This window comes from Lutjanus erythropterus, chromosome 16 (assembly GCF_056507025.1).
Source record: "Lutjanus erythropterus isolate fLutEry1 chromosome 16, fLutEry1.hap2, whole genome shotgun sequence".
In the NCBI taxonomy this organism is placed as follows: Eukaryota; Metazoa; Chordata; class Actinopteri; order Lutjaniformes; family Lutjanidae; genus Lutjanus; species Lutjanus erythropterus.
The window spans coordinates 16099207-16123984 of record NC_139332.1 but is presented as its reverse complement, the minus strand read 5'-3'; the positions used below and the strand labels follow the sequence as shown (position 1 = coordinate 16123984).

The 24778-nt window shown below is 39.1% G+C and overlaps 2 protein-coding genes across 2 annotated transcripts; one reads left to right on the top strand and one right to left on the bottom strand.

The window, feature by feature from the left end:
• Positions 1-221: 221 nt before the first annotated feature.
• Positions 222-2488, bottom strand: dlx5a (distal-less homeobox 5a). The gene is made up of 3 exons (XM_084739296.1): positions 1565-2488; positions 966-1150; positions 222-749 (listed from the first exon to the last, which is right to left on the bottom strand). The coding sequence occupies exons 1-3, from the start codon at positions 1935-1937 to the stop codon at positions 435-437; spliced, it is 873 nt and encodes a 290-aa protein (XP_084595422.1). The 5' UTR covers positions 1938-2488; the 3' UTR covers positions 222-434.
• Positions 2489-4991: 2503 nt separating this feature from the next.
• Positions 4992-21669, top strand: ago2 (argonaute RISC catalytic component 2). The gene is made up of 20 exons (XM_084739295.1): positions 4992-5230; positions 7098-7145; positions 8938-9118; positions 9202-9322; positions 9453-9634; positions 10171-10307; positions 10398-10532; positions 10917-11004; positions 11431-11578; positions 11696-11815; positions 14064-14186; positions 14337-14470; positions 15195-15379; positions 16071-16230; positions 16344-16434; positions 16967-17161; positions 17281-17415; positions 17756-17857; positions 18077-18276; positions 18482-21669. Exons 1-20 carry the CDS (start codon positions 5212-5214, stop codon positions 18588-18590), a joined length of 2613 nt encoding a protein of 870 aa, XP_084595421.1. The 5' UTR covers positions 4992-5211; the 3' UTR covers positions 18591-21669.
• Positions 21670-24778: the final 3109 nt, after the last annotated feature.

Here is a 24778-nt window from a genome sequence, read left to right as displayed (position 1 = left end):
AATCACGGATTAAACAGATTTATGGCAAATTAAAACGTCTGAAGGTTAGATTTACGATATTTTCTATCTCAGCACTAAGCAGCCGTGATTTACAACCCGATGTTGAAACGTCACCTGAGGCTCACACCATTATTTATGTGTGTGAGTCTTTGTCGTGATTTTCAGTGTTTAAATAACAGAGGGTTTAAAATAACAAAAAGAGACTTCAGTGAGGCCGGAAGTTTCAAAGATCCATTGTCCATTTAAACGTTTAATAGTCTTCCAAAAATGCAATAAATTACATGCACACATTTACACATTTTACACGTTTCTTCTATGACTGTCATCAAATACATTGCATATTCCTCTGAAATTTGAACACGAGTCCCATAGAAGGAGGAGATGAAAAAAGATTTGAAATGAACAACAGGGTTTTTTTTTTGTTTGTTTTTTTTTCAATATAACGTCCCCGCTCCAAGAGCCAACGAGTGCTGTATTGAGTTGGGGGTCTGCAGGTGGGAGGGCATGGAGCTGCCAGCTGAGGTGTACCATGACCCCGAGGTTTCCAAAAAGTTAGACGCCGTCGTGTTGATGTTTTGTGGCTGTAGGCTGTGCGGCCTGGAGGGGCCCTGTGTGTCCCAGACGGCCGGGGACTGTGGAGAGTTGCACGCCATTGGGTCGCTGGAGCTGGGGCTGTGTTCGGGTGGAAGCTCGCCGTTTTTCATGATCTTCTTCAATTTTGATCTCCTGTTCTGGAACCAAATTTTGACCTGAAAAAAAAAAAACGAAAGACAGGAGCATTAATATCTTATAACTATATAAACAATAGATTTAGAGGAGGCGCTGTGCGTAAAGGCGCACAGAAACGACCAAAATGTTACCAAAACTGTCATTATTTTACTATATTATTTTTTTCGACAAAGAGACATTAAAACATTTAAAACAACGAAATTGAGGTAAGAATGAATTTAAATCTAAAATCACACCTGTGTTTGTGTGAGTCCCAGCGAGGCAGCCAGCTCGGCTCTCTCCGGCAACGCCAGGTACTGTGTGTTCTGAAACCGCCTCTGCAGGGCGGCCAGCTGAAAGCTGGAGTAGATCGTTCGGGGTTTCCTCACTTTCTTCGGCTTGCCGTTCACCATCCTCACCTCAGGCTCGCTTATCTCTTTTTCTGTGGACGTAATCATTATAAAAATAAGCACATGTACTTATTACAAACTGCACAGTCTTTCTAATATCGTTTTTGATGGAGTTTCGTCGCCTATGTCCCTTAAATTTCAAGAAAATCCAATTTCATAAACCAAATTAATTCCAGGCTTGCAATAAAAGGAAAGTATATGTAGTCCCATAATGATTGAAATCATAGTGAATCACATGGTTTCAAATAAAAAAGTATTTTTCCTCATTTATTCATTTAGCATCAGATTGCACATTTTTCTAAATTTTACGCACAAAGAACAGCCAGGAAAAATGGAAAGAAAATGATAAAATAGCATGAAAATCTGAGTTAAATTATTTAATAAGTTAAGGTGACATCCAAACATAACCTGCTGTTATCATAATGCAAAAAAAATGTGTGCCGTACCTTGTGGACTCGGCTGGGCTTGCACTCTGCTGTAAGTCCCTGCATACTGGTGGTAGGCGGGGGTCGTGTACGAGCTGTAATCAGTGTAGGATTTTGTCGAGTAATTTCCAGCGGATCCATTGACACCCGGGTACTGGTACTGGTAGGCATTGAGCGGCTTCCCGTACGAGGTGGAGCTGGGCGAGCAATAGCCGTGAGTGACTCCAGCTGCTGCAGCAGCGGCGGCGGGACTGTAATAGCCAGAATCCGTGGCGGTGGACTCGGGTAAAGTAGGAGATTCCTGAGACGGATGGTGCATGGTGGAGAGTTGAAAGGAACTCTGGAAGTCTGCGGGTTTCACACTCGGGATCCTCCGGTCGAATACTCCAGTCATACTTCGAGAAATAACGCGTGGGTTTGTTTTTATTTAATTAGCAAATAAAAAAAACGAGGCAGTCTTGAGTCCAAAGTGGTGAGAAAGCTACACTGGCATTGTTGAAAGGCTCTCAGGCCGTCGGGCTCTGGTGAAGACTGCAGCCAGCCCCGCAGCAAAGACTTGGTTAAATCCTAAATCGCGCTCTTACGCACTGCAGGGAGGATCTGGTTCCATTGGCCAAGGCGCACACAGACACAGCTACACCCAATTCACTCCGCCAGCTTTCTTATAGGGGGGGAAACCACCCGGGCTATGTGGCTGCATTGTTGTGTTTTTATACTATCAATCAATGGGAGCAATTAAAGTGTTGGCCATGTGGCCAATCGACGTTTTCAGAAGGAGAAATTAGAGGGACAAAACCTCATTACCAAAAAGGCCTCCTGCTGTAAGACTGGCCGATTATTACGACTGTCTTCATTATTCTCTATTTGTCCATTTTATTAAAACAGACTCAGTGTAACTCTATTAACTTTATAAACCCAAACAACCTCAAAATGACAGCATGGAATCAAATGTTTTAATCATACCACATTAAAGAGAAATAATACATCAAATAGAATTATTTAATTTTATCATTGAGCTCATTGGTTATTATCTATTTTAAACAGTCACTTTGGCTTAACCTAAATATTCTATGTAGACCATTCCAAATAAATATAGTTTAACACCTGACAGACTGTTAAATGTCCAATTTATACAGTATTTTGTCATCATATCCAATATATTTAATGCACTATATAAAAATATTCCAGAACTAAAAATAGCTACTCTCCCACATAAGCAATTTTTCAGATCAGTCAAACAGCTCTTTGATTGGCATGTATAATAATAATGCCAAAATTGACCACCTTCCAGCAAGGGGTCATTTAAGATTCACCTTATCTCATCTCATCTTAAAACTGCACCCGAGCTGAGCATGCTAAATGAACACTCAGCCTTCCAGTCTACACATTAAGTGGTGAACAGCGCCGACCAGTGGATGAACTCAGGAACTACATGCCAAGATCAGCCTTAGTGGAAAAACGCACAAAGAAATATTTTGACCAAATAAATGATAAATTTAGTCACACCCAAAACAGGTATTGGGCCACTAAAAAAGACACGTAGCATGCAGTGAATCAAAAGCAAAGCTTTTAAACGTAAACTGAAATAAACAGACCAAACTGTTCAAAAAGCATTATATCGCAACAAGTGTGAGGATAGAAATCACCAATATTGGATACATTGCATTTAGTATTACACTGTATCCAATGCCATAATCACACTGGATACAGTGTATCCAGTATCATACACACAGTTTATAGTAAAAGGAAGCGATACTGCACTGAGTAGACCAGATAACGCTTTTTAAACTGTATTCAGTTTACATTTGCAACATGCGTAATGTTTTCTTTATCCAGTAGAACTCCACCAATATTATTGGCCACATATTGGCCTATCAAAGCTATATTAGCATCGGCATATATGTTGTCCTTTTTTTTCTTAATCCAGGTTTAAGATATAAGTAACAACATCTGTCCCAAAAATCCACTAATGGTCAAGTCAGGCCCTGTGCTTCAACTGGGCCTCGGTGGAGGAAGCTAGCTAGCTAGCTAGCTAGCTAGATAGCTAGCTAGATAGATTGATTGATAATGTATTGTACAGATAATAATATTGATAATACACATGTATGCATGGACAATAACTTGGATAAACAAACAATTAAAAATTAAAAATATTCACACAAACAAACTAGCCTGTATGGTGTATAGGCTACTTATAACTATAATAATTACTTATTTTACTACATATTTTCATTGCTGTTTTGTTACTACATTGTTTCCACATAATTGAAGATTTGTTTTTAAATATATGCCTTCAAGCCCAATGATTTTCTTCAAAGGTGGACCTACTAGCGACCATTTTCCATAGTGGCCAAGTAGAGTGAAAACAGGTTTTTACCAATGATGGGGTCCCATTCCATATTTATGTAGGAGAGTCTTTCCATTGAGCCACCACGCACAATAGCAGCATAATGGTTCTGTTTGACCTCAGTGAAACTGAACATTAATTTGTATCACTGGTAGCACCTGTGACCATACTATTTCATGTCAAAATGGCTGTTGGGGGAAAAAAAAAGTCTTAAAATATACTTGAACTTATGTGTTTTTGTTAAGCTTAGCTTCAGGCCGTCATGTAACCTAAAAATAGGCTACCCAGTATTGCTGAATCTTCTGTACTCACTGTTATATTTTTTTTCTTAAAGCAGTAGCAGAACCAAATAAGTAAATTTAAGCTTAGGTGTTTACATCTTGTTTGGTATCACATGGCTTACCTGACTGTGGTACCCCGGAAACACTTCCTCCACCGAGGCCACGAATTTCTTCCTGTGTGGTATCTTGCTTGTTGACAAGTTTTCACTCACTCGGTTTGTGGTCCTTAAATAATATTTTCTTAAGCCTGGTCTGTATTTTTACCCGCACGATATAGGGCCGTGCTTTTTTGTTTTTAAAAGAAGAAAACTACCTTTGCTGCGGTTCTTCAGTTTGAATTCGGGTCAAGGCTGAGAGCGCGCAGCGTGCGTCTGACGTCACTGAAGAGTTCTAATAGCAAGATAGTTCCCCTCCTATTCACATCTATGTCAACCGTTGGTCAACTGTCGGTCTTAAGACACAAAATAGTTTAAGGCTACAAAAATGATTCGCAAGTTAATAGCACGAATGTATATAAAAGGTTAGGCTATCGTAATAATTCATACAAGAAATGGTACATGTTGTACCGGTTGTAATATTTTATTTTTTACTTTTTTTTTTACAGAAGTGTCACGCTTCGATAGATACGGATATTAGCAGTTCAACAACTGAAATTATTTCGCTGGATGGATAAATGTATCTACTGCGAAATAAAACTACAACAAAAATGTAGAAATATAAAGGTTTAGACTGCTTAATGGGAAGTGACCAGGGACGGAAGTAGATGGGAGTGAACCATCTTGGCCTGCATGGGTCTTTTCTGTGCTATCTTTTCTCTCGTCTCCCGTTTTGTGTGTTGGGGGGATGGGGCCGTGCCGAGGATGAGACACTCCAAATATTTACCACTTGGCTAACTAAATATCTTTATTTCCTAACTGGGCTTCCTCCGTTGCTCTTGTAGATATAAAAACCTTTCGACCACGCATGAGTTTGGGTGGAATTTGGCCCAAATAAAGTGGAGTATCTGTACGTCCACGACACACGCTTAAAAAGTCGACAAAATGTATTCCTCTGCTGGAGGTAAGTGGTACAGCTAACGTTAGCATCGGCTAAGTGATGCAGCTAGCCAGAAATTAACACAGTAGTTGCAGCATTTTTCTGCTACATTGCATCGAGCTATTGCTGAAAGACAGCCTCGATTTGTGTTTCATTTAGCGATTTGTGATAAAACTGAACAAATGCTTTGATGAAGAACATGTCGTCCCAGCCTTAAGTGGACGCATTAGTAGTAGCTTAGCTAGCGTGCAACAACAAGAAGCTGCTTGCTGTTAGCCAAGTTAGCTTCAACGGTAACTCGCTCCCGAAGTTGTTGTTAGTTAGCTTCCCAATGCAATTTCGCGACGTAGGATGGGTTGTCGTGTATTTTACTTAATAAATTATGTGTTTATAAACATATAGATAATCGTTTTGGGTGTCTCGGACCCCATAACACCAAGTACAGAGTTTAAGCAATATTTAGCGGCCGACCATGCTATTTAATCTCATCCCCAATCTTAGCTATGGTTAGCTAACTCTCCAATTTGAATTTGGTAGGTTACATTTACTTATATTACATGTTTTTTGTCAGCGAGATATATTTTCAGATACTCAATGTCACATGTATTTTATGACATTGACCATATAAAGGTTAAATGGGAATTGTGCATGTGAAATTTGACTGATAGTAGATACAGTTGACAGTCATTTGGCAAGTATATAGTCTATTATTGTATAATGTTGGTAGTATTGTAGCATTTGTTGCAGGGCCTAAATAAAAACCAGACAAATGCTGGTAGAAAGTGCAAGTGGCTGGTAGATTTGCTTCATTCATCAGCCAAAAAAAACCAATGGCTAAATTTTAGCAGTCAAAAGCCCTGTGATCCATAGAGAAAAAGTTTATTTTGCACCCTGAGATACATGGTGTGTGTCTCGTCTGTCTTTCATTGGTATGTTTAACTTAAGCCTCAAACAGCAAAACAGCTCTATAATGTATTTCCCTCAATGGAGCTCCTGCAGGTGCTGCAAATCCTGAAACACTTGAATTATAATGTGGTCTTTTAAAATTTTAAAAAGTGCTTGGGTTTTGGAGAAAGTGCTTGAAACTGATCCATAATTGTAACACCATTATTTTCATAATAATTTGATACTTGGTTGAATACTTCACATTTTAGATAATGTAACAAAATAAGACAGATATTGCTCAGCCAGGTTGCCAAGTCTACTTACAGACAGATGACACATTTTGAAACCTGAAACTTTGTTGTGTTTTCCTTTAATCCGTCACCTTCCTGTAGAATGCCATCATGAAGCATAATTTTGGTTGTTTATAGCACTATAACTCCTTTTTTCATTTGATAAGGAAGTGAAGTAGTCTCCTTTTGCGATATAAACATGTAATTTACCACTGCTATAAAGTGCTGAGAAAGCTTGAAAATGCACCTTGAAAATTCTTAAAGTCCTTCAGTTTAGTTTTGGAAATGGTGTACAAACCCCGTCTCAGATTTAGTTATAGGAGGCATCTTTGTAGTACTAAAATATGAGTTGGCTTGTAGCATTAGGCTATTTCCAGGTGAATGGGCGGCTTCAGCAGAGCTAGATTGCCAGCTTGCTTGATTCCTTCTGTGTGCATGTTGATAAGAGTTTTGAAAAAGTTCTCCTTGATTGTTGACGATGGCGTTGTGGAAGTGATAAGAGGGCAAGAAGTGGGTGTTTGCAAAGGAAATATACAAGTAAAGATCTGTACTTTGCCTCTTCTTGTCTCCTGCTACACAAAGAAATAGTTGATGTTAAATTGTTAAACAATAAACCTAGATTTCTGTCCTGTGTTAAGGGACACACATGTTTTCTGTATGTAACAGATCAAATGCATTGTTGAGCTTTCATAACATGTCATTTTTGTCCTCTTTAGCTTCTGAGATGCTTGAGGGACCCCGTTCCTCTGGTTCAGCAAGCTCTGGTAAGATTTTCCCATATTTGGCCTTTAGAGCTTTGGACTGGCCCCAGCATTGAGCATTGGTCCAGTGTAAACGGCAACATTATGCTGTTTTTTTTTTTTTTTTTAACATCCTTCAGACATCACAGTATGTACTCATCTGAAGTACAATATAACTTTCTGACAGAATAATGAAATTGTCTGGGAAATAGGACACAGGTGCTTTGGTGCTATAGGTGAGATTCTAAGGAAGACAGTGTTGTTCTAGATAGTCAATTTCCTCTAAATGCACCTCATTTTGTGCTCTGAATGGCACTGCACTCATACTCTCTAAAGGTTATTTAATAGTGCCCACCATATATAACTAGGTTTTATGGGTGTTATTTTGTTCAAATGAACAGAGCTGCAGCACAAAGATAAGGCACTGAGGGGAATGGAGAGTGTGCCCTGACAGTCTCAGTGTAATATCTGAAGTTGCAGATATGTTTTTTTTTTTTTTTTTGGTTCAGGTCTACAGATGATGAAAGCTTGGTGGATCTTCTCCAGGATATTAAAAAGAGAAGATGACACCTCAAAAAAAAACTTTCAGGGTATAAGAATAAGGTCCAGATGCTCAAATAGCTTATCAGTAGCTGACAGTTTGAGTTTTGGCAGCCACATTGATGTCAGCCAACTCACAAGCTTAATACTCACAAGATGATGTTAATCTGTAATATATATATTCAAAGAATCAAATGAGTGCACCAGCTGGAAGCCAAAACAATCAGTGAATTAAACAATGGTGTTGAATGATGACTTGACTCACTGCATCTTAATATTTCCATAACCTGTGAACAACCACTTCAGGCTTGGTGCTGCAGATGTAAAAGGAGACTAAACTCTAAAACAATGCATTCATGTTTAACCTCAGATTCCTTACAAAATAGATTTATTCTACAGGTGTCATTTGTCCTTTATTAAATGATAAAGATTATCGGTTTATGATAAAGCCTCAGTAGAAAAGAGCAAACACCTGCCATGAAATAAAATTGTAAAAAGCTGTTGACCATGATCACACATTTGTTGTACAAAGCTTAAACAAAATGACCCTTTTGATATAATAACTTGCCCATCAAATCTAGGATGATGACTGCCTTAAAAATTATAGGTTATGGTATCCCAAAATAGTGTGTGTGTTAAATAGATCTCATCTGAGCTCGTTTCATCATCACAGTTTTAATGACCCAGCACATGGAGACTTACTAATCGATATGGCTTAGCATGTTGTTCAGAACTGGTTGAGACATGTCATATTAAACGTCCCAAATAATATTTGCTAAGGTAACAAAGGTAAAAGAGGTAAAAAAGAAAGAGCCTCTGTTTTGTGGTGGCCTTGTTGCTTAGTTGGTAGAGCGTTCACCCCATGTACTTTATGTGAGTCTGCAGCGGCTGTGGTTCATCTATGGCCCATTGCTGCATGTCATTCTCCCACTCTTTCTTCCCCTTTCCTTTCATATTTTCAGCTGTCCTGTGAATAAAGACAGAAAAGACCCCCCTGTTTTTTTCTCTTTTGAGGCTTTTTACATCTCTAATCTGGCATACAACATATGAAAATTCTTCGCTTATTCTTATATTAATTATTTCTAATGTTTTCTGAATTTGAGAAGATAAGAAACACACAGTACTTTATTTTTAACTCTTTAGTGACACTGTAATCATATGTGTGAATATTCCTTTTTGGGTCAAAAAATTTGGCTTTGGATCTGGATTGTGGGTAAAGTCTGATGTCTGTGTATTGTGATCCTAATTATTGACTTTGCTACTTTGCCTGTTTTAGAACCCCCATCATCCCCAGTGCCAGAATATGTGTTCAAGCCACCATCACGGCCAGACTTTGGCACCATGGGCAGGACAATCAAGCTCCAGGCCAACTTCTTCGAGATGGAAATCCCCAAATTGGAGGTCTACCATTATGACATTGACATCAAGCCTGAGAAATGTCCCAGGAGGGTCAATCGGTGTGTACACGTTTATGCTCTATCAGTAGTTGTTGGAATGTCCTGAGCATTGGGTTATTTATTTGTTCTCATTTTGTTCTCAGTGAAATTGTGGAGCACATGGTCCAGCACTTTAAAACACAAATCTTTGGTGATCGAAAGCCTGTGTATGACGGGAGGAAGAATCTCTACACTGCCATGCCCTTGCCTATAGGCAGAGACAAAGTATGTGTTTTTCAGGACATCCTGCAACAATAAGATCTTTACTTTTATTGCACATACATTTTTTAAAAAAATGCATGAATATCACATCATTATCATGGTCTTTTTCTTTTCTTGCCTGTCTGCCACACAGGTGGAGCTTGAGGTCACCATTCCTGGTGAAGGCAAAGACCGCAGCTTCAAAGTATCCATCAAGTGGGTGTCGTGTGTCAGCCTACAAGCTCTGCATGAGGCACTATCAGGACGGCTACCCAGCGTCCCCTTCGAGACCGTCCAAGCCTTGGATGTGGTCATGAGACATTTGCCCTCTATGAGGTGGGTTTTTATTGCTGGACATTGAATCATTTATGGATGATAGACATAGACACTTTATAGGTTGTGCTTTCCTTTAAATGTTTCATAAAAAGAACTTTATGATTATTGTTGTCAAACGATCACCAAGGCGGTTTTGCATGTGTTAGCACTAATTGCATATACTTTTATTCTTCTAAAGCATTCAACAACAAATTCAGGTACCAAACTGATAAAGGCAAACAAGCCAAAAGGAATAAACATAACATGATAGAAAAGCGTCACACAACCTGTATATCACACATGCAAGCAGAGATTGAGTTGCATTTCTTTCAGTATGGTGTGATAATAAACTGGTAGAGGCTTGAAACTTAAATGAAATGGGTCATCTGTCATGATATTCTTGGTGAATAGAAACCTTGTTATGATCCAAAGTGTCTTCATGTTCCCTGTATCTCAGATCTTTTTTCTGTCTGTTTCTTTATTAAGCGTCTGTTGACCAGTTCATTGAATCACTTCTGATTCTCAGAACACGTTAATCCGACTGTCATCTGTTACAGGTATACCCCAGTGGGCCGCTCTTTCTTCACTCCCTCAGAAGGATGTTCGAATCCCCTCGGTGGTGGCAGAGAGGTGTGGTTTGGCTTCCACCAGTCTGTCAGGCCTTCCCTCTGGAAAATGATGCTCAACATTGATGGTAATTTTCACATCAATTGTGCACAAGTTTTATGAAGTAAAGCTAGTTGTTTCTACGAATCTCATCTCCGTGTACTGGTTTTGTTTGCAGTTTCAGCCACTGCATTCTACAAAGCTCAGCCTGTAATTGAGTTCATGTGTGAGGTCTTGGATTTCAAAAGCATTGAAGAACAACAGAAGCCCTTAACAGACTCTCAACGAGTGAAGTTTACAAAGGAAATCAAAGGTAAGTGAAGCTCAGGAGCTCATTCAGTAGTGGCTGTTGATGTCTTAGTTTGTCAGTGAGACAAGATTTTATTTTAGATTATAGTGAGTTATTTCTTGAAATGTATTTATAATGAGGCTGGAAATGCAAAGATTAAATTCAGTTTCTATATTCATGATTCTAATTTTAGACCTGATTCAGTGTTTATTTTAGAGTCATAGAAGAACCTTTTATTCTAAAGTCTCCCAGATCTTATAGTTGGAACAATTTTAAAGATTTGTTTGTTCCTCTTATTTTTTTTCTCCATCATGTAAGAAGTTGTTATCCATGGCCTCGCCTCTTTGTTTTAGTTTAGTTTTTGGGTATTTTTTAAATTCTGTTCTTTATCATGATGTGTCCATCAAGGCTTGAAAGTGGAGATCACCCACTGTGGGCAGATGAAGAGGAAGTACAGAGTGTGCAATGTGACCAGAAGACCAGCCAGCCACCAAACGTAAGAGAGCTCTTCTATCTCATCTTTGTTCATCTTGTATCCTTGTTAGGGGTGTCACAATATCAATATCAAATTGAAAATCGATTGAAATGAGTTTTCAATTTCAGTAGCTGAAAAGAAACAGAATCAATGATTTAAAAATATAAATGACAGTTATCAGGGCATACAACTAATAATCTGTTGATCTTTACAAATCAAGACTATGTAGCCATCAGTGCTGAAATAATGTTTAAATCAGTCATGGATTTGGAAAATCGTTGCACCCCAGTCTGTGCTAATTGCACTGTTGCTGATGTACATCATCTGCAGGCCAGCAATAATAAAAGAGTTGTTTCATAAAACTTGTACATGCAGATGGTGTGAAAGACTTTATCAAACCTATGTATTTTTCTTCCTTTTTTTTGTTCTGGTGTGCACTTCTCTCAGGTTCCCCCTGCAGCAGGAGAATGGCCAAACTATTGAATGCACAGTAGCACAGTACTTCAAAGACAAGTACAAGCTCATCCTGAGATACCCCCACCTCCCGTGTCTACAGGTGGGACAGGAGCAGAAGCACACCTACCTACCTCTAGAGGTAAGCATCACCAGCCTAATGTTTTTATTTTTATTTATTTATTTATTTTGAAAAGTCAACAGATCCACTATTGATTTTCCTCTAATCCTGTTGTTGTTTTATTTGTGTCTGGTCAAGGTGTGTAACATAGTGGCAGGACAGCGCTGCATTAAAAAGCTGACAGACAATCAGACCTCCACTATGATCCGTGCCACAGCCCGATCGGCACCAGACCGTCAGGATGAAATAAGTAAATTGGTAAGTCATTGTGAGATAAATATTAACTGAATACAAAGCTGAAGTTATACCTGTGCCTGAAAAAAAGGAAAAACCTTAAACCAGTTGTCAAAACCATTTCCACAAGCTTGACACTGCAACAGTGGAAGATGATAAACAATAAAAATGTTAAGTCTCAACATGACAGGATTTATCAATAATGCCAAAAGCATGCCCTGCAAAGATTTTGAACTCAGGAACTCACTGCTCCGGTCAGGCCAAAGCTGGAAATGCTACAAAGAAACAAACAAAGAACAAAAGCTTGTAACATTGATGGTTGTAGCTGGCCCCTGACATGTGACTCCCCGCAACAGGAAACTTTGGAACGTGGCACACATGCCAGCAACTCCAGCCAACAAATTCTCTTACCAACCAGTTGTTGGTAGTCTTATTTTTAGTCATGTCACCATCACATACACTGTTCTCCAATAATCAGGCAAGAGTCAGGATTCAAGAAAAATTAAATTGGTAGCGACAAAAGAAAAGAAGAAAAATGTGGTTTAAAAATGTAACAAGATTTAGTGGCTGTGTGGCCTGTTTTCTTGACTTATTCTCAGTTTTAGATGACTGTAGAGATGATATAAGAAAAAGTGTCTGCCCTTGAGGCCAAGTTTTCAGTTTGACACCAAGAACTGGCTCAGTAGTATTTGCTGATTGGCTACTGGAGACGAGGGTTCATGATTTTGATCAGGGCTGCACGATTTATTGCAATATGTAGTACTGAATGAAGTGCTGTAGGCTCATCTGTTCTTTCTTTTGTTGATTGTCATTGTGTCACTTAACTTTGCGCATAAGGGAGATGGAGATGAGAAACTGGGAGTCGGATGTGTGAGCCATGAATCTAAGGTTTAAAACTCTGGAGAAATAGCAGGGAGCTGCTGTGGCAGCCAGTCTCTCAGCTACACGGTCACCCTTGCAAAGACCCTAAGATAGCTTAGATGTTCATGCACATTGCACTTGTCCCACCTTACGGAGTCTGAAGTAGATTCATATTTCAACAAATAGGACGGGGACATAGCAATGCCCTGGCCTACAAATCTTGTTCTTGAGATGAAAGAAACATGTTTGTTTTGTACAGACTCGAAGAAATATCACATCATCATGATTTTATTTTAGCTTATTTTTTCAGGAAAAATGATCATTCTCACTAATCATAACACAATTACAGTTTCAGTTAAATAGTCACAATATGACTTTTTTACCATAGAGTGCTGGTGTAATTTCGGTCATTATTGAGTCAGTCTTTGCTAGTAATATACAGATGGTTCATATTATAAGTAGGTTAATTTATATATGTTTTTAATTCATGATTTATTAGAAGCTGTAAACACACAGTGTGCAAATTGTTATATTTTCTGTACATATCAAGATACATCATAGATTTATGTGTCATTATACAACAGGGTTGCATAGCTAGATTTAAATATAGTTCCCTCTTTGCTAATCAATTAAAAACATGTTAACATTATATACAGTTGATTGGCTGAAGAGGTAAAAATAAAACAAACTGTTTACATGGAGGAGTGCTGAGGATGAATTGAGCAGTCTCACAGTCCAAGGGAAGAAGCTGCTCTTCAGTCTGGTGGTAAGGCAGATGCTGGGTAGATTGGCACCAGTGATGCTCTGGGAGATTTTTTATCACCTTCTGAAAAGTCTGCCAGTTCTGTTCTGTGCACATCCCATGCCAGTCTGTGATGTTTCCTGTCAGGATGCTTTCTATTGCTCTGCTGTAAAAGTTGACAAGGCTGTGGCATGGGAGTGTTGCCTTCTTAAGTTTCTTAAAGAAACAGAGCCATTTCTGAGCATCTTAGATTGGAGATGAGTGATGTCTGTGACAGGTTCTCTGTGATGTTGATTCCCAGGAACCTAAATCTGTTCACTTGCCCCCCTCAGCTCCACTGATCTAGACCTCCTTTTTCCTAAAATCAACAACCACCTCCTTGGTTTTGCTGACACTGAGCAGTAGATTGTTTTTTGTGCACCATTCTTTCAAACTGTTGATTTCCTCCTGATATGAAGCCTCATTGTTGTTTGAAATTCAGCTGATGGTGGTGTCATCCACAAGCTTCACAATAGAGTTCTCCCCATGTCAGGGGCTGCAGTCGTGGGTTTATCATGGCTACATATGAAGAACGGTTTGAAAATCTTCACCGAAATCTTGCAGGCATTTGGGTTAAGTGACAGGCTGAGATACTTGCATCTAATTCAACTTCTGTGTTTTGTTTTTCAGATGAGAAGTGCCAACTTCAACACTGACCCTTACGTTCGTGAATTTGGAGTCATGGTGAGGGACGAGATGACAGAAGTGAATGGCCGTGTCCTACAAGCACCTTCCATTCTGTATGGAGGCAGGGTATGTTGATCAGCAGTTCTCTGGAGTCATTACACTTTTCATGCATGCAGCTGCAACACAATTCATTAACTGATATTGAGTTTTATTGGAATAACTTTGTCTTTTGTGCAGTGACTAGCACTAATAGGTATCCCTCCTTAATGTTTGCAGAACAAAGCAATAGCCACACCAATCCAGGGAGTATGGGACATGAGGAACAAGCAGTTCCACACTGGCATTGAGATCAAAGTCTGGGCCATTGCCTGCTTTGCACCACAGAGGCAGTGCACTGAACTCCTGCTCAAGTAAGTGAAGTGCTTCAGCATGCTGCAAATTTATTTTCATGTCATTGTGAGCCTTTTGTTGAGTTGATGGCAGGCAGCCCTTAATGAAGGGGCTGGTATTCAAAATTTGTGAGTATAGCATAGGGCCTTAAACACACCCCACAGCAGTACACAGACACAAGGATACACTGAGCTGTGAGCTGCAGTTTCTAATGTTGCAGTCACAGAACAGCACAAAGCTGTCTTATTTGATTCGTGCCTCTGTTGGGTCTTTCACAACTGTCATGACAGCCCACTTTCCCCGAGTCTTTTGCTCTGTTGCCCCCCTGAGGACTGAGGTATTTTAGCTCTACAGGGGTGTAGGAGTGCATTTTGAGTATGTACGGCTGTGCCATTCATTTTTGTTAGATTTTGTTGTTTGTGTGCTTATAAGCTTTATGTTAGTGTTGATATGTGTTTGATATGAAGGATAGCATGTTCAAGATTTTGTTGTGGTTCACCATAAACATATTGTTTTCAAATTTGTAAAAAAAAATGTAAGTAGAATTTATTGGTTTGAGTCAAGATACAAAAGCTAGCTCAGGGGCAATATTACACTGGTCATTATGTCCGAAATTTTTGTAACATTTTTTGTAACTGCTAGACTTGTTCTTGATTTTGCTCTGTCATTTGTCATCATTTTCTTGGGCAAGCCAAACTGCTAAACCTCACTGAGCTGTGAAACTGTGTTCCTTATGTTTCTCAGAGCTTTCACAGATCAGCTGAGGAAGATCTCTAGGGACGCAGGCATGCCCATCCAGGGTCAGCCTTGCTTCTGTAAGTATGCCCAGGGAGCGGACAGCGTGGAGCCCATGTTCAGGCACCTCAAGTACACCTACCAGGGCCTCCAGCTGGTGGTTGTCATCCTACCGGGGAAGACGCCCGTTTACGGTGAGGGATCCACTCATGCAATCTGCTGTTCTAGTGTCAGTTAGTGAGGAAAAATATTTACATTTATCTTTTTTGTACATACGTTTGACTTTCTCTGCATGACATCAGTGCATTTTTGTCAAGCCAAAAATAAATAACATTTGACCATGTAATAATTCCACGACAGCATGCAACTAGGGTTTGACAGATTAGTTTTTAAGACGGATGTGTTGCACTAATTGACATCACAAACTCTAGTTGTTTAAAGCAAATGTTTTTACCATGGCAACAAACACGTCTTCAAATCAGTGAGGATTTATGTGATTAGAGAGTGTTATATTTGAAGCTCTGGCAGTTGGTCTGGTGTATCTTAACATGCCTGCTGCTTCATTGCCTGCTGAGTAAGTCTATTTGTATACAGATTTTGAAATGTAAGTTTAAGTTTTTAAGCTACATAGTGAGTTGGGAAGCAAATGGGAAAGTGGCTAGGAAGAACCAGAATACAGACAGTCAAACTGTTATCCCATCTATTTCAAGATAACAACCAAATTAAAGAATTTTACCCCTGTATGTAAAATGCATTTATATTACAAATCATGCTTTCAGTCCTGGGTGGCTGTGATTGGTCAGTGTACCTATTTACACTTGATGTGTTGCACCTTATCCTGTTTAATTGATTGATGTTTCCTTATTGTCTGGCTGTGTGTTGTAGCTGAGGTGAAACGTGTCGGGGACACGGTACTTGGCATGGCCACGCAGTGTGTGCAGGTGAAGAATGTTCAAAAGACAACGCCTCAGACCCTCTCCAACCTCTGTCTGAAGATCAACGTCAAGCTGGGTGGTGTCAATAACATCCTCCTCCCACAGGGCAGGTTAGTGATGGAATCCTGAAATAAATTAGTGTGTATATCTTTCAAATGTGACACATATCAAAACTGGAAAATATCACATTTTGAGATGAATTTCTCCTGTGTCTACACTGCAGGCCATTGGTGTTCCAGCAGCCAGTGATCTTCCTTGGTGCAGATGTGACTCATCCGCCTGCAGGAGATGGAAAAAAGCCTTCCATTGCTGCTGTGAGTAACATCACACCACACAACACAGCATGAGTGTCTACTCTTTAAGAAATACTTGAATGGGGTGTAATGAAAGTGCCAAAATCACAGAAACTCATCAACCATCTCTGCAGCCGTTAAGCCTCTTTCAACTCATTGTTTTGGTTTTATGGGTGGCACATTTATTGTATGGCTGAGTCTCACTTGCTCCCAGCATCCCCCACAGGCAGCAGCTCCTAGCAAAAAACCTACTTATTGCAAAGCTGCATATAGACAGACTTTGAGTTTGTGATATGATAGTAGCTTCCTAGTAGCCCAAAATCAATTAATGCAGTAATACAAATAATTCTACAGTGAGATAAAATTTTAAATGAAATATTTGTTCTAGTCTAACAAAGAATAATCATAAACATTCTCCATTGAGAATGCATTGGTCCTTAAAGTGTACATTAAGACTTTTTTTGTTTTTAAGGCAAAAAGAAAATCCACCCATTGTTAATATTGTATTATAGGTCATTTATGACATTTCATATTGAAAATTGTCTTTTTTTAGGTTGTTGGTAGTATGGATGCCCATCCCAGCAGATACTGTGCCACAGTGCGGGTGCAGCAGCACCGTCAGGACATCATCCAGGACCTGGCCACCATGGTGAGGGAGCTGCTTATCCAGTTCTACAAGTCCACCCGCTTCAAGCCCACAAGAATCATCTACTACCGTGATGGCATCTCTGAGGGCCAATTTAACCAGGTGATAAATACATCAGGGATAATACAGGATAAACTATTACATGTAGACAAGTCAATACAAGACAAGACAAGACTTTTTACCCCTTAACCGTAAATATCTTTCAACTGGAATCCATGCAGGTCCTTCAGCATGAGCTGCTGGCGATCCGTGAGGCCTGCATAAAACTAGAGAAGGACTACCAGCCTGGTATTACCTTTGTCGTTGTGCAGAAGAGACACCACACAAGATTGTTCTGTATGGACAGAAACGAGAGGGTCAGTATTGTGTCATTGGTATGAGGTGGGAATTTTGTTGGTTTTGTAACCAACTTCACTAGAAAATGAGAAAGAATACATGAGTTTTGGATAAAATGTTGAAATAAAAATTTCTATACTTAATTGTCGTTACCGTCTTAAAGAAAAACCCCAGTAGGAAAATGTGTTTGGGATGCAGCAAAGCGAAAGAAATGCACAGACACCAATTCAGCTGCTACAAGTGTTGATTGACTTAACTTCAGTCATTTTGTCAGTTGGTAATTTTTACTTTTACTTAGACTGACCAAACATATAACAGCCATCCTCTCTCACTAAAGCATTTTGGTGATGATTTTTGCAGGTTGGAAAGAGTGGCAACATTCCTGCAGGCACCACAGTGGACACCAAAATCACTCACCCATCAGAATTTGACTTCTACCTTTGCAGTCACGCTGGCATTCAGGTAAGAGCTGAACTAGGATCAACTGGAATTTAACTGTCAAGTTAAACAAGTACTATAGAAAAGGGAATAAACTATTTAGAGGCAGATTTTTTGAAATTTGACTATGCATGCACTGTTGATGGTGAAGAAAGTGTCATCACACACACACACACACACACACACACACACCCTGTGGAGACAAAAGCATCACCTGTCCTCCTCTATTAACCCTTCTTGCAGGGTACCAGCAGGCCGTCTCATTACCACGTGCTCTGGGACGACAACCACTTCTCTTCAGACGAACTGCAGGTCCTCACCTACCAGCTATGCCACACCTATGTGCGCTGCACCCGGTCAGTTTCCATCCCAGCACCAGCTTACTACGCCCATTTGGTGGCTTTCCGGGCTCGCTATCACTTAGTGGACAAAGAGCATGACAGGTAAGGGCTCAGAGCCATGTGTACCTGTTATATTTTACTATATTCCACCAATCTTAATCTTAATTCCTCTTTAAATCTAGATTCCACATATGTATTATATATTGCAGCAAAGTGTCCACTTCACATGATTTCTGCAGTGATTTCTGTAGTCTTAATGAAATGTTTATGAAAACCCCCATGTAATTCTCTGATGTTGTCTTTTCAGTGCGGAGGGCAGTCACACATCAGGCCAGAGTAACGGGCGTGACCAACAGGCCTTGGCCAAGGCTGTTCAGATCCACCAGGACACCCTGCGCACCATGTACTTTGCCTGAGAGCACACAACCCCAGGCTGGGGGTGGGTGAGACCCCACTGATGAAACACACAACCCCTCGCTGTCTCACTGTCAGCTGTAGATAGCATCACAGTGGTTTCACGCCGTGATCTCCCTACCTAACAGGCCTGTCAGTTACCCACATGTCTACAATTGTACTTCAGCCCTCGACCCCCCCAAACCAAGCCAGCTATTAGACTGTAACGTGCTAAAGAATCCCTCTTTGTTGGGGTTTGAGCTGGAAGAGGTTTTATTTACATGTTGTACATTAGTGTGTGTTTGTATATGTTGTAGGGGAATATATTGCAAAGTATGAGAAGATGTTTGTACACTGACAGATGAAATCCACCATTTCTAAACTAGTGGGCAGTATAATTACACATTGGGGTGATTTATATAATTTCGAAGAAGCTGTTCACCCTCCTTCTCCTGTTTCTATTGTTTGTTAGGGTCTTGGTGCTTGAAGGGAGAAGGATCAAATTCATCAAAAGATGAGGGGGCCTGTTCACTGTTTATATGCCTAAAGATTTGCTCCTCTGACAAACATTATTTATCAGCCAATCAAAGCAAAGTGCACTGACCAGAAAGGGTACTTCAATCAGGACAAAAGTACTTAATATATTAAGGGGTTGCGTGTGATTTTTCACATAGGGCACTATGTGATGAAAAAGTGCCATTTGAGACCACCTTTCTGTTGTCATTTCTGTGTAAAACTATGAATCATTAGGCCCACATCTGCTGGATGTTCAGTATTTGTCCTTGATTAACACTGATGACCGTTTTATGCCAAATCTGGTGACAGCTTACTAAAGGATTCTTTGTGTGCATCAGATTTGTTACCAACCCTTGAACCAACACTTAGTTTATTCTAGATGAGAGCTTTTAGTGTTCAAATAGAGATTGAAAGAACAGCAGTTTTATCCTCCTCTGCCTCTCTGAAAGAGCTGCACCAGTAACCTAATTCCCAAGCTAAGAAATATTGTATTGGGACTGGTTCCCAACAAGGACACCTTTCTTATGTACTCTGAGCCGTGTTGATAAAAGACACATGATGTAGAAATCAACATAGAGGGGAACTTGATGAAATCTTTTTGACCCTTCAGTTTTTATAGTCTAATTTAATTTCAATCATTTTTGTAATGAATATGCATGTAGCTGACTCATGTTTTAGACATTTAGGCATTTGAGATACTTGTTTTATTGCTTCCTTTATACACCATAACCCTACTTCTATGTTTTTAATGTATATAGCAGCAGGATAGTTTTTTCTGCCGCGTCTTTGTCAGAGCGGGATATTTCTGTGGTGTCTCAATATCCAGGCATTCGGTACAGTGGAGTGAAAGCTGCAACATTTTTAGAGTTTAACTGATTGAAATTCCCTAAAAAAAAAATCTAGTGTTTGCTCCAGGAATTGGGAGCAAGTCGTCGCACAAAAGCTTGGGTTTTATGCAAATGACTTTTTGAGTCTTTATACTATATAGTAATGTTGGTAATAAGGTATATTTTGAATAAGCTTTCAGTGGAGGCTGCTGATAATATTCTAGAGATTGTTTTTTAAAAAATAACCGGCCCACATGTAGTCTAAATTAACACTGTCTATTTGTATACAGATTTTAAACTGCAAATATTCTCTTGCCTTCTAAGACTGTTACAGTCTTACTAATAATAATTCTAGACATTTCCTAACATCCCACCTGAGTTTTACTACTAAGTTACGCTGGCGAATGTTCTCATAGTCTTGATTGGAGGCACGTAGTCTACGTTTTCTAACTATGCATCATTTTTAACCAAGAGATTTAGCAGTGGGAGTATCTCACATGAATTTGGGTCATTTCTAGAGGTAGATAATCAGGGCTTTTGGTTCTTTTTTTGTTATTGTTTTTTAGCATGTCGCATTTAGTAGCGTTTCTTAGTGCTTATCAACATCTTCATGCCTTTTTTAAGGGGATGAAGTATTTATGTGGTCATTTGTAAGTAACATTGTAGATTTTATAGCCTGAAAATTGGGTGTATCCTTTGTAAACACACAATCTTTCTTAGCCAAACAAGATTACAAACTTTTACATGATGAATAATATTCAAAAGACATAAGCGTAAAAGAAGCACAAAAGGACATCTTTGAATCTAGGTGCTAGAAGTTTTCACTGTAAACCACCTTAATTCCTCACTGGACTGGTCAATAAGGCTTTTTACTTGTATTTTAATAAGATCTTTTCTCTTTCCCTATGACGACCTCTCTGTGTTAACCCTTTTTACTCATTTACCTGTAAAGCAACTAGAAATCCGACTGACTGTGTTTGTGGGGCATTCTGAAAAATCATGTACTTGATATTTACTGTTATGATGTCAATATTGTTCTTATCGGTGCTGGTCTCACAACATGTAAATTTGGATGCACTTTTGATAGCAGAGCGTTGGTATGACTTGTTTAAGATGTTTGTTCCTCAATCGAAGCAGGAGGCTTGGCCATATTTGCGCGACACTGGTGTAATTGTATGGAAATGGCCGTGTGTTCTACCTCTTGTTACCTGTTTAAAGTGTTATGGTAACATCACACTGCTGGCCATTTCTGTATAATTACCCCTGCTATCTATCTAATTGGCATTGTTTGAGTCTTTGCATTGACAGTAGGGTTTTTAAACGCTTGGTGTGCATGATGGTGAACGCGCTTTCTCAGTCTATGTAGTTGTGTGATTTTTTTAAATTTTTTTTTAGAGTTTTACTCAAACTGATAAGAGAGAATGTGTTTTTTTTTTCTTTCAGTGGTTTTGAGCATTGAGCTGTATGACCAAATTCTTGAAGTGTGTTTTGTATTCACACACAGCTTTCCCTTGTTTATTTCCTTTTTATTCTATGCACCAGTGAAATGACAGACCTTTATTTTGACACCTTGATTTTCCACCTTAGCAGTTTAACAACAAATGCAAAGCCCACATCAGATGTGTTCAGTGCATATCCTTGATTCGATCTGAGAAATTGTAAATGCACCTGAGTGTTGCTGTCTGTCAGACTGTTATAGTTGCTTGCAAGTTAAAAACAGTACAAAAAGAAAAAAAATAAGCACACATTAAAATCATAAGATTTCTAATTCAGCAAGGCCTTTAATCAGTTACATTTCACTACAGAACATTGTCATTTGTATTCCTATGTCATCATGCATTGAAATTAGGGGTGCCGCGATTCTCCAAATCCACGATTTTAAACTTTTGATCACGATTCAATTCAGCTTTTTTATTTTAAACCATATTTGACAAAATTTGCCATGCCATTGTTTGACTATCAAGTCCTGATTTGTAAAAAAAAACAAAAAAAAAAACAGTTTATTGGTTTTATGTCATTTAAATTTTCAAATTCTTCTTTAAAAAACTACATGTCAACAAGAGTGATATAACGGCTGGTAGGCTGAACCGTTGTTTTTCTCTTTCATTCACACTCATCAGATGCCACAAGTAGGTGGGATGTAGAGAAAAAAAATAAGTCCTTGGAGGCTCACTGAGAATTCTGCTTTTCGATTCTTGACACTGAAAGCTTATTTCAGTTGATTTTTGATTTAATACTGAAATTGTGACACCCCTAATTGAAATTTCAAGTACAAAGGTGACTTGATCAAAACAAATGGATTTTACATTGTGTTTTATGGAGAATGATTTTCGGTGAAGCCCTGTTGTCAGGTCTGTCATATTGTGTGGGGTGTGTTGATACTGAACAGTAGGGGTGTAAATCACAATATGATATAGTATCGATTCTTTGGACAGTGAGGATTTGCTAATATCACAAAGTCTGCCATCGTAGGATTTCGATTCACTTCAGGGGCCTGTGATCTATATGAGGTGATATCATATGCCCACTTAGGAAGCTGGAACCCCTTTCAAAATAAAGGCGTACCTTAAAGAAGACGATATGGATTGATATTTTCACTTTGCATCAATGATATTGGATCTTTGATCATTTAATTGATAGATAAATTCTGATTGATGGATCGTTACACCCCTAGTGAATAGGTGTTTGCAATGTTAGTTTGCTGAACTAATTTGTGTTTTTTTAGGTGGTGGCTTTGTGCTTGTTGTTACTGCATCTACATGTTTTACATTACCTTTACCAGCACCTTAAAATAGCCAGTCACAGTGGTATTGCTTTTCCTGGAGATACAACTCACACATTTGACAATGTTGTTTTTGCACTAAACAAGAATGGACTTTTGTAGCTGCTGCAGCATTAAGAGTATTTATCAGGTGGCAGACTAGCAGCCTCTTTTTTTTAATTTAGGATGGAGCAGTTGGCATTGGTGGCATTTCAAAATACAGAGAGCCTCATGTGCTCTTACTATTCAGATGGCCATGCTTGCTGATCAGGAGGGATTGTACCTTGCCAACCAGCATGTCGTCTTTCAGAAATATCCTCATGCCTTTAAATGTTAACGAAAGAGTGAAACTTGTAGTTCTGTAGGTGGGTTGCCTTTGTACAGTGTTGTTGGAGAAAGGTGCTTTATGCAAAACAAACTGACAGGTGTCGAAAAGAGCTGATAAGTTCTGGACAGTAAGATTTCTGTAGAGAGATGGATGCCAAAGTGCTGCGCCAGGAGGAAAAGTTTGACATGGTCACAGTCCCTGTTCAAGACTGCAATGTGCATAGAATAAGTAACGCTTAAAGTAAGGCCTCTTTATGTGTCAGACACCACCACAGTTTATACATATCAAGATTCAGAAGAGGCTTTTCTGTTTTACATACATCTGCTTGATCATAATGAGCTAAATCAAGAATGTGTCTGGAACAAACGAGTGAATACACCAGCCTGGATGAATGTGGCGCTACTTCACAAGGTTAATGGTGCCCAAGATACTTAGATAGGTATTCAAAACAAACCCTGATGGCATTACAGGATACGTTTTTTGCAGATGTGTCACCTCAGTTTGGCTGTTATTACCAAATCTTTCAGAGTGGCCAAAACTAGGAGGAAGCAGGTTCTAGAAATGGCTGGTTTGTAAATGGCATATCATAAGCTAAATTAATTGATCAGTTCATTTTATTTTCTTCTCTAAGTACATGTTTAAATTTAGGTTTGAAAGAGGCTGAGATAAAATTCTTCCGAGTGTAACAATCAGCCTGTTTACTTTTTTGCTTTTTAATGGTCTTGGAATAAAAATAAAGCCCGACTTCAACCCATCAATTTATTCCAAACCATCACCCTCTGTATAGTAATGTTTTTCCTCTCTGCCTCTCATCCGTCTCTTGTAGAGAAGCTATTGCTGATATAAAGAAACCTCTTGTAGAGTAGAACCTATTTTCCTAGTTCCAAATAATAACAATGAATGTACTTAGAGAGCCTGCGTGGTTTGTAATATTGTATAGGCTATCCATCCAGTACATTTATACTCATGTTTTGCTTCTTGTGTACAGCCTTTTCTTTTTATTTTTGGTGTTTTTTTTTCTCCTATTTATAGGCTTTAATAATTGCAGAAAGTATTATGTTTTCTTCTTTAATATTTCATTGATTTAGATGTCGCCTATGTCACCGCTGATATCATTAATCTTTTCACTGATTAACAGGAGATAAACAAGTCTACAGTTGAGATGTCTTTCTCTGGATGTTGGCTACTGTAGTTTTTAGGAGACAAATGTTTCACACTGGTGCAGAGAGCAGTCATCTTTTTTTTGTTCTGGCGTCATGCTTGTGTGAGGTGCTGTAACATAAGAGCTGTGTGTGTGTGTGTGTGTATATATATATGATGGTTGCTTTGTTGTGTGATCTTGTTTGCTGTTAGTTTTTTGGCTTTTGCTTAAGCCCTCGGTCTGATATTCCTGTCCTCTGTCTTTGCAGAGTTGTCCTGTAAATCCTTAAGTCCTCCCCCGAGTCCAGCTCTTAGTGCCACTTGAAAGTGAAGAAGCTAAGGTTTTTGTTTGAGTGTTGCTTGTGTTCCTTACTTTTGGTGATTGTATTACTACGCAGCTGTTTTTTCCAGATTTTTAAAAAGTACCGTTTGTGATTTACAAGGCACTCGCTGGTTTCAGCAAGCATAATTTTCCTATTCCTAGATAAACCTTTCTGAAGCATCACTTGGTCCTTGACAGTCAGTCTTTATCATGCAAATGTACACCCAATTACTTGTAGCCATGTGACCCTGGTGTGGTGTCCACATGGTCTCTCCAGTTTAAAGTTTGCCTATATTTCTGTTTTTAGCTACAAGTCT

Coding starts and splice junctions, on each gene's coding strand:
- ago2 (XM_084739295.1), top strand. Junction 9,635..10,170: donor AGACATTTGCCCTCTATGAG/GTGGGTTTTTAT, acceptor CATCTGTTACAG/GTATACCCCAGTGGGCCGCT. Junction 15,380..16,070: donor GGGGAAGACGCCCGTTTACG/GTGAGGGATCCA, acceptor TGTGTGTTGTAG/CTGAGGTGAAACGTGTCGGG.
- dlx5a (XM_084739296.1), bottom strand. CDS start 1,937: ATGACTGGAGTATTCGACCGGAGGATCCCGAGTGTGAAACCCGCAGAC. Junction 1,151..1,564: donor AGCCCAGCCGAGTCCACAAG/GTACGGCACACA, acceptor TTACGTCCACAG/AAAAAGAGATAAGCGAGCCT. Junction 750..965: donor TGGGACTCACACAAACACAG/GTGTGATTTTAG, acceptor TTTTTTTTTCAG/GTCAAAATTTGGTTCCAGAA.